Genomic DNA, 9,972 nt, shown 5'->3' on the forward strand with positions numbered 1-9,972 from the left:
CGGGGCTGGCTGGCATGTGGTGCTGGGGGATTGAACCGCGGTCCCTGTGCTTTGCTAAGCTTGTTCTAAGTAGGTGCTTTAGACCACTGAGCTATCTCACCAGCCCCTCTTTTCACTTTCTTGATAGCTCTTTTTAAAGCTGTAATTTTTTTTGTTTAGATAAATACAAAAATTTATCTGTCTTTCTTTCCTTTGATCTTTTGTACTATTGGTATTTTATCTCAGAAGTCATTGCCGTATCCATGGTTGTGAAGCTTTATTTCTATTTCCACCGCATTCTTCTCAGAGTTTTGTGTTTTTAGTTCTTAAATTTAGATCTTTGACCTTTTTTGGCCGCTGCTACTCTTAACTCTGCTTCTTACTTGCTTTATGACCTTGGACTGTTCATTTGCCTTTCTTCAATTTATTTTTTTCACTTTAAGTGAGGAATAATTTAGCTACATTTCTGCTTACTTTGAATGCAGAAATTCTTTTATCTATTTACTTGAACAAATGACAAAATAAATGTGAAGCACTTTGAGAAATATAAAGAACTTTCCAAGTGTGATTAAACATTATTTTTATATCTGTATATTTATAAATATACAAATAATATTGAAATACTGTTTCTCTAGCATGTAACTTTTTAAATTAATTAAAATTAAATAAAAATGAAAACTCACTTCCTCAGTTGCACTAACACAGCTATTATTCCCCAGCCCCTTTTGACAAAGCTGAGGATCAAACCTAGAGTCTTCCACTCTTAACACTAAACTGTATCCCAGCTAATATAAAACATACCTGTCAGTTTTGGAGGATAGAACTGCTCTAGAAACACTTATCTAGAAAAAGATGAAGATGTAGGAAATGGGAGCTTGGTAGGTGTTTGTAATTATTATGCTTTTTCTGAATGATCCATATTAATTTCAGCTGAAATATATATTATAAAAACAAAATAAATCAGTTGTTGCCAGAAGCTGTGAATCAGGGAAAGGGTACTGACTAAAAAGATATAAGAGAACTTTTATAAGTGGTAGAAATGCCACATTTAAATTATAGAATTGTGGTGTTGTTTGTATAACTGCATATACTTTTTTTAGCTCATAGAACTGTGTGCCTAAAAGGGCATATTTTATTGTCTGTAAGTACAGTAAATTTGTTATTAAAAAAATAAAAACTATTACAAAGTTTGTGTTATTCTTTTTTCCAGTTTGAGGATAGAGGAAACTAAAGCTCAAAAAGGTTAAGGGGGAAAGAAAGAGACAGAGAGAGACCTGAAGGCAGACAGGCAGGCAGAAGGACAGGTAAGGTTCCACAGTTGGTATGTGGCAGTTCTAGGCTTTGAATCTAAGTCTTGATCTTTCTGTAGATTTTTTTTTTCTTTTCAAAGTTTTATTGATAAACATATAGCAATGAGAGAGTTTCAAATTAAATCAAAAGTACAGTTTCAACAAATAATACACTGCATATATTCTTCTTAGTAGTTAATTGCTGTATTTCTGTAGATTTTTAGTAGTTCCTGAAACTCTTAACAGTGTTGAGATTAGAATTCATATATTGTGGAGTTCTGCCCCAGGTTTGGACTCCTCCTGTGTTAGTAGCCCTGCTCTTTTGGAGCAGCAGGAGATCAAAAGCTGGTGAACTTCTTTGATCATGAAAAAGCAATTTCTTATTGTGTTCAATCGGCAACACAGAGCACCTCCTCAAAAGGAGTGTGCTCAGCTGTTTACAGGGCCAGTTGTGGAGTGTAGCACTTGTCTTAGTTTGTTTTGTGCTACTGTAACAGAACACCACAGACTCTGTAATTTGCAAAGCAGAACAATTTATTGGTGCACAGTTTTGAGGTTGGAGAGTTTATTATCAAAGTGCCAGAAACTGGCAAGGCCTTCATGTTGCATCATCTGGTGGTAGAAGAGTATAAGGGCAAAAAGAGGGTAAGAGAAAACAAGAGGGGGCCAAACTTGTCCTTTCATACAGAGCACATTTCCCAGAGAACTGCATTAAGCCATTCAAGAGAGCAGATCTTTCACTACCTAATCATCTCTTAAAGGTCTCATCTCTCAATACTGTTATAATGGCCATTAAGTTTTTTAACCATGTGTTTTGATGGATACATGCAAACCATAGCATCACTTTAACAACCTTGCTTACACTGGCATATTAGGCAGAGGACTGGTTGTATAGAAGAGATTCTGCAAAGTGGGTAAAGTCCATAATAATGTGTTGTCCTTATATCAGCATCACGATCTCTTGCTTATATTTGTATATCACTTTACAATTTTGCAACTTATTTTAACATCTGTAATCTCTCAATTTTCAGCTCTGGTTGTTAGAATATTTTCCCTAAATTGAACAGAAATACATATGCCTTCTTTAACTTTCATCCTGAAGTTGTAGTTACAGTTTGTAGTCTGGAAGTACTTTTATGCAGCCTCTTATCCGAAGGGTGGTTTGCCAGGGCTGCACATTGAGTAAATTTAAGGAAATTAGCTTCAGAAATTGACATTATTTTTCCTTTTGCTGGTCTGATGACCTTAGCCTCCTCTCTTTGGGAGCAAACTCTTTCTCCACCCCTCTTTCTAGAACCCTGGACAGACTAATTAATTGCAGAGTAATTGTTGTCAAGCCAGCTGTTCATTGCCTGCCTTCAATGTTTGACTTGTTTCCTATCCTGAGGTGCTACTGAAGAAATTAATGAGCTAAAAAATTGCCCATCTATCATGTAAACCTAGTTAAGAGGGAATTGTTTGATTTTTATGAAGTATAAATAATACATTTGGAGACACATTTTCAAACATGTGTCAGCCTATGTGTAAGAAATGGCTACCTAAACAAAGTGGGACAAATTGGCTGGGTAGTAGAGCTTAATGACAGATTTTCCATTAATCAGAATGGAGAATGTGCTTCATTAAGATAATTAGCAGTGTACTTATGCAGGTGATATTTATTACATACAAATTTCCAAGCTTATTTCTGTGCCTTGAATAAGTTTGGAGAGATCCTGGCAGTGTTTCCTTGTTTGCATTACAATGTTCAGTGGCAATTAGCCCCCCACACCCCTTTTAAAGCTGCTAGTGATTGCTATGATGCCCTCTGTAAGTTCAAGGGATTGGTAAGACCCTTTCTGCTCTTTCTTTCAGCAGGATCTGTGCTCCTTATGAGGCTCTGAGGCTCCCATAGCAAACCATGAAGCCCATCATTTTCCAGCTCTTGGGTTATTAGCATCATTACTATTAGAAATGACCTTAGAGATCATTAATTCATTTTACATCAGGACTAAGAAGGAACATGACTTGGCCAATGCCACACTAATGATAGAGTTATATGTGGGATAGTGGAACTAACAATGAACTGAGAGCCTGGGTTAACAGTGAACAAGTTATATCACTTCTCTACTCCTTAATCACTTCATTTTGTAAGTGGGAAAAGGGCCTGGGGAGATAGCTCAGTAGAATAAGCGCTGGCCTGGCAAACACAGGGTCCTGAGTTCAATCCCTGGTACCACAAAAAAAAAAGTGGGAAAAGTTTGCTTTCAATATAAACTAAAGATTTTAAAGGAGAAGCAGGCTCTGCATGATGACACATGCCTATATTCCCAGCACTCTGGGAGTCTTAAAGCAGGAGGATTGGAAATTCAAGCCCAGTTAGGGCAGTTTAGTGACTTGAGACCTTGTTTCCAAATAAAGAATTTTGGGGCAGAGCTGTTCCTAGGAACAGTTTGTGCAAATGTCCTGGGTTCAGTCCCCCATTGCCCTCACCCCCTCAAAAAAGAAGCTAATGTCAAGGAAAAAATGGCAATCAGTAATCAATGTGTTTTGTGTCTTCTCTGTAGGATCCTCAGTCTTCCACAATGAACCCTGTTTACAGCCCCGTGCAGCCTGGGGCTCCTTATGGCAACCCTAAGAACATGGCCTACACGGGTGAGTGACGTGAGAATGGGTCTTATTAGAGAACTAGTAGTTAAAGACATTATCAAATAATTTGCTGAGTGACTTTTGGTATCTAAAAGCTCTGATAAAGCTTGAGAACTTTGAAAAGATATATCTGAGGTCCAACAGTGATAGAAGTGACATTCTTCACTAAGCATCATTGAATTGTCATCAGGTGCTAAGAATCGGTTTCCTGTTTGCTGTGAACCTAGTTGCCTGGGTGCCTATCATGGACCTAGCCTGTATGGGACACCTTTATGTACTTTATTTTACCTTAATCTTACAGCAAATTAGGCACAATATGGTTTATTATCACTATTTCCTAGATGACAAAAAGCACAGTAAAAAGCCACAAAACAAAATTAGACACTGAATCCAAGTCAAATGATTCTGAGGGCTGATTTTTTTCCTGAAATACCTACCAAGCTATGTGTCCATCCCCCATCCCTATTCCCCTGCCATGATGCTAGGGGATTAAGACCTAAGGACTTAACTTATACTACACAAGTGATTCATTACTGAAATACATGCATAGCCCTTTAAAAACTTGTTTCTTGCTGGGGTCATACCTCAGCAGCTTAAACGCCTGCTTGGCATGTGCAAGGTCCTGAGTTTGATTCACGGTACCTCTCCCCAAAAAGAAAACTTTTTAAAATTTTGAGATAGAGTCTCACTAAGTTGCCCAGGCTCGCCTCAGCCTTGTAACCCTTTTGCCACAGCCTTATAAGTAGCTGAGAATATAGACATGGCATTATTTCTGTGCCTCTATGTATGTTGCCTCTCAGTCTGGAATGACATTGTTTCCTGACTGCTTCACTATTCCTTAATAAAATCAACTCTAAATTCAGTACTTTTCTAGCAAGCATTCTTTCACTTATTTGATTTGATCAAGTTTTCCAAACTTCCAAAACCTTGATGTTCTCATGTGTAAAATGGGTATAAATGAATTACCCTATTTCACAGAGCTGATACAAGGATTACATAAGGTAGCATAAGGGACTCAGTGTATAATACTTGGCACTAAGTATTTAATAGTAGTACTTATAAACAAAGATAGTAAATCCAGGTTGGCATAACACTGTAAACAAACACATGGAGTTAAGAAGGTATTATCGGGCTGGGGAGATAGTTCAGCAGTCTAAGCACCTCCCTGGCAAGCGCAAGGACCTTAGTTTGATCCCTGGTACTGCATGCCGTGCTGGCCTCCAAAACCGAGGGTGATGGTTCACATGCCTATAATTCCAGCATTGGGAGGCTGAAACAGGAGGATTGCTATGAGTCTGAGCTGCATTGTGAGACCCTGTACTAAGCAAACAAACAAACAAACAAATAAATAAATAAATAAATTTAAAAGGTGTTTTCATAGTTGAATATATATCTTTGTGGTAGAACATGTGGTTAGCATGCACTGAGGCCCTGGGTTTGATCACAAAAGAAAAAGTATGGTTGACTTTTTTATTATATAGGTACAATTAATACTTGAGCTTACCTAAAGTAAAATATAGAAGAGAAGTGGTAAAGGAGTGCCAAAAAATAGGTTAAGGTCTTAGTTGCAGGACTGGTGTTGGAGAATGGAAGTTTTGTTCCAAAGAGTCATTGACAAAGAATAGAAGCTATGGAATATACCTGTGTCTCCTTAAGCTCTTTGTGTGCCTTATTATGTGTACATTTTAGCTTCCCCAGACTAAAAGTAAAAAGATCTCTCAGAGAATCTGTGTCTGATTGCTTCTAAACTTCATTCAACAAGAATATTAGGAGTGTGTTTCAAAGAATCCTCAAGTATTTGACCTGATTTAAAAAAAAAATATTAAGCCGGGTGTGGTGGCACACCTCTGTAATCCCAACAGTTAGGAGGCTGAGGCAGGAAAATTGCTGTGAATTCGAGGCCAGCCTGGGTTACAAAGTGAGTTCAAAACCAGCCTGAACTGCATAGTGAGACATTGTCTCAAAAAGACAAAAAAGAAAAATAATTAAGTACTATTTTTATAAAACATGCATACAAGGGCCGTGGAGATGGCTCAAGGGTCATGGAGATGGCTCAGTAGGGCCTGAGTTCAATCCCCAGTTCCGCAAATAAATAAATAAATAATAAAAAAGGATTAAACATTAAAAATCCACAATACTTTGGGGCCAGGGAGATGGCTCAGTGGAATAAGTGCTTCCCTGGCAAGCACAAGGGCCTGAGTTCAATCCCTGGTTCCACACACACACACACACACACACACACACTCAGAAAAATGCATACATGTTTAATGACTAGTATAGTAAGCTTCTAAGAATGCGTGTTAATTTTTCAACTAACTGCAATCATTTGTAGCTTGTCTTTTTTTTCTTTTTCTTTCTGTTTTTGTTCTTTGGTGTGCTGGAGATGAAACAGGGCTTTGTTCATACTAGGCAAATACCCTACCACTGAGCTACACCCTCAGCCCTCGATGCAGATGTTTTCAAATCAGTATTGTCTCAAAGTTATACAACCAAAATAACATTTTAAAATATATTGGAAACTGAGTCTGATGTGACTGTAGCTTGTGCATTTTGTATTTATCATAGCAGCTTAATTTTCTTTGCTAAAGATTATCTGTTTGAACTTCTATTGTATATTTATTCTAATAAAATTAATTCCAGTAACCAGAACCCACGAGGCAATATCCCACCTCATGGAGCTTCTTGATACTTTTCTTTTTCCCAATTCAGGGCATTCTCAACAATTTTAAGTTCCTTTGCCAGAGAGCATTCAGATGCTTTGGCAGACAGAACCCCCGGGAATACTATGGAGTTTCGGTTTCCTGTTTGCTGTGAACCTAGTTGCCTTCATTTTCACTGAGTTGCTAAGTTTAAGAAGAAGGGGTTAGGACTGGCCAGATAGCTGAGCGGATTAAAGCATCTACTTAGAGGGCCAGCCAAATGGTGTGGTGGCACGCACCTGTAATCCCAGCTCATGGGAGGCTGTAAATAGGAGGATCACTACGAGTCTGATCTATGCAGGGAGACCCTGTAGACCCTCTCCCCGCAAAAAAAAAAAAATCATAGGAAGACTTTTTCATATTTTAATTCGGCTTCTCTGTCATATATCTGTACTTTTGCATCAGTTTATATATTTTAAACTGACAGAACAGCTACTCTATTGTTCCAGCTTTATACATGGGAATTGAGTTCCAATCCTTGGCTTCTCTCAGGCACACAGCCTTGTCTGCTGTGGTTGATGGCTATAAAAAGCAAGCCTTTTGATTACCAGGACTTAAACTCATTTCCAGAGCAGCCTGACACCAGCTCACTAAAGCAAAGCCCTATTACCCAATCCTTTCTTTACTAGCAGTCAGAATCATTTGTATAATTTGAGAATTGGACCACATCATAATCGTGTATCACTGTTCAGAGACTTATCACTGTTCTTTAAAGTCCTGACTGCTAGCTTGTGATATGAGATTTTTATAACCTGATTATATGAACTATTTCCTGCTCATCTTGTTTATTTGTGTTAGTGCAGCTGGTGACTGGTATTGTTTTTATTCAGAGTTATAAGAAAAACACTTACTTAGATTCAGATTGAATTTAGTACTTGATTTACTCTAGTATGTCTAGATTCAGTGTGGTCTTTTGCATGTTATAAATTTTTGACAAACGTATATACAGACAAATGTCAAAGCTACAAGTGGAACCCAGAACTTTGGCAACCAATGTTTTTCCTCCTCTATTCACTTTATATTGCCTTTTCTCTCTCTCTCTCTCTCTCTCTCTCTCTCTCTCTCTCTCTCTCTCTCTCTCTCCTTTTTGTATTTTAGTACAGGGTTTACAGAGTCTCAGTATATAGATCGGACTCATAGTGATCTGCCAGTGTTCAGCCCCCCAAGAACTTGGATTACAGGCGCGCACTACCATGCCCACTCTCAGTTGCTGTCTCAGCGTGCCCCGGGGGCGGGGCCAGCACAGCACGCAGGGGATCCAACCCTGGCCCCTGCCTCTGACTAAGCAGACACTTTAATACGCTGAGCTATTTGGCTATATTGCTTTTAAAGATATTTCTAAAGCATTTATTTGGTTTCTCTAAAATGATTTATTATCTTAATTCCCTACTTTTCTGAGTTCTCTGTGCAAGAATAATAGCATGTATGTACTTCAAAAGTGCTTTGAAGAAGTGAGGTAGTATGTGTAGGTTTTATTAGTCAGCATTATATTCCCGCCATCTGGCACAGGGAGTGGCACAGAGTAGGCTTTCAGTAAATTTTGAAGGAAGAGGAAGGAAGAAAGAAGAGTGAGGTACTGGGAATTTGAGTTAATATTACGGCAGAGAAATATACATTGGAGTCAAGAAAGAAAATCTGTGATTTGGGCTGTTCTTGCTCATGAATAGCTCTATGATATTGCAAGGAGAGTGTGGGACAGGTAGCCTATGTGGGAGGGATTGCTCCTGCTTTAGAGGTAAATGAAAATTTCATTTGGATATTTTGTGACTGGTTAACTCTGGATGGACCACAAGAAACAGGAATTTTTTTTTTCTTATGAGCTACTTATAGATAGCAGAGATCCTCACAGAAAGCAAAAAAACCATCTTTTTCTCTTGTGTACTTGATTTATAAAAAATACTGAATATTGGAACAATGATAATTGGAACCTGACAGTTCTTTTGAGCTACTTAGTGAGAAAGAATTATCTTTACATCTCTTCTACTGTCTATGCAGTCAGCTTTGGACAGCCTCACTTTGCTCACAAAGCCCAGCTGTGACTTATAAAAACAGAATTCGACTAATAAATTCTGTCTGAAGCATGAGAGAGCAAGTGTCCACTATTATTTTTTTAAGGGTCCACTATTATTATGTATAATAATGCATAAGAAATATACTGTTTTGCAAGTTAGCACTACTATTTTTATCTCATTTAATCCTTACAGCAGTACCATGAGTTAGAAGTTTCTGTTAAAGGGTTCATTTTATGAGTGGCTGAGGCAGGAACTTCACAAGTTGGAGCCCAGCCTGGACAGTTTAGCAATTTAGCAATACACTGTCTCAAACAAACAAAAGTAATGCTTAGGATGCAGCTCAATACAAAGGCACTGGATTCAAACCCTGTGCTGCAAAAATAAAAAGTAAATTTTAAAAAATTCCTTTTTACAGAAAAAGCTCAGAAAGCCATACTGTACCCTGAGGATAGTGGTGTGTGCCTGTAATAGCCACATTTGGGAGGATGAGGGAGGAGAATCATTGAGAGTTTGAGGCCAGCCTGAGATATATAGTGAGTTCAAGGCCAGCATAAACTATACAGTAAAATGTCACAAAAAGAAAAAATAAAAAAGCATACTGGTGGTAAATAACAAAGCTAAAATTAGGGTTTAGGTTTCCTGGATCCACATCCAAGTCCCTTGCTTTTTCCATGCTACTAAGGTATCAGACAAGACATCTCTTGGGGGTGAATACAAGCAGGGAGTAAGTATATATCTCTCTCATATTCTTTTTGATACTAAAATAAAAAAACAGATAGATTAAACTTTGGGCAAGAACTATGCACATTAGACTACACTGCTATTTCCTTATGACTGATTTTCTTTCTTGGACTGCAAAATAATTCCCCATCTCTCTAGGGAAAAAAAAAAACAAAAAAAAACTGAGTTGGCCAAATAGCGCAGCAGATTAAAGCGCTTGCAAGCAGGAGCAGGGGTCAGGGGTTTGATCCCTGGGCCTGTTGTGCCAGTCCCGCTCCAGGGGTGTGCTGAGACAGTGATTGAGACTGGGCATGGTGGCACGTGCCTGTAATCCCAGCTTTTGGGAGGTTGTAAACAGGAGAATCACTACAAATCTGATCTAGTAGTGAGACCCCGAACACCCTGTAGACCCTTCCCTAAAACACACACACACACACACACACACACACACACACACAAAGGAAAAACTTAATATCCCCAAAGGAGGAAGTATTAATGTTAATGGGATTGTTGTTCCCTTCTCCCAACTCCTTCTTGACTTCTTTTTTCTACAGAAAAAGAAGCTTTTTGATTGTTAATTTTTTCCCTACAGGAATCATTTGTTCTTAATGCTTTTCTAGATAGTGAGTTCTTTTTTTTTTTTTTTTT

General features: G+C 38.2%; 1 protein-coding gene across 3 annotated transcripts in view; it reads left to right on the plus strand.

Moving 5' to 3' along the window:
• The window catches only part of Fam168a (family with sequence similarity 168 member A), a 212,310-nt gene that overhangs the window by 123,043 nt on the left and 79,295 nt on the right, over positions 1-9,972 (plus strand). For all 3 annotated transcript variants that reach the window (XM_004641927.2, XM_004641926.2, XM_023702110.1), the window contains exon 2: positions 3,812-3,899. In XM_004641927.2, coding sequence (XP_004641984.1) covers positions 3,830-3,899 — 70 coding nt within the window. In that variant the 5' untranslated portion in view covers positions 3,812-3,829. The remainder of the gene's footprint in view (positions 1-3,811; positions 3,900-9,972) is intronic.

This window comes from Octodon degus, unplaced genomic scaffold, assembly GCF_000260255.1.
Source record: "Octodon degus isolate 3935 unplaced genomic scaffold, OctDeg1.0 scaffold00146, whole genome shotgun sequence".
In the NCBI taxonomy this organism is placed as follows: domain Eukaryota; kingdom Metazoa; phylum Chordata; class Mammalia; order Rodentia; family Octodontidae; genus Octodon; species Octodon degus.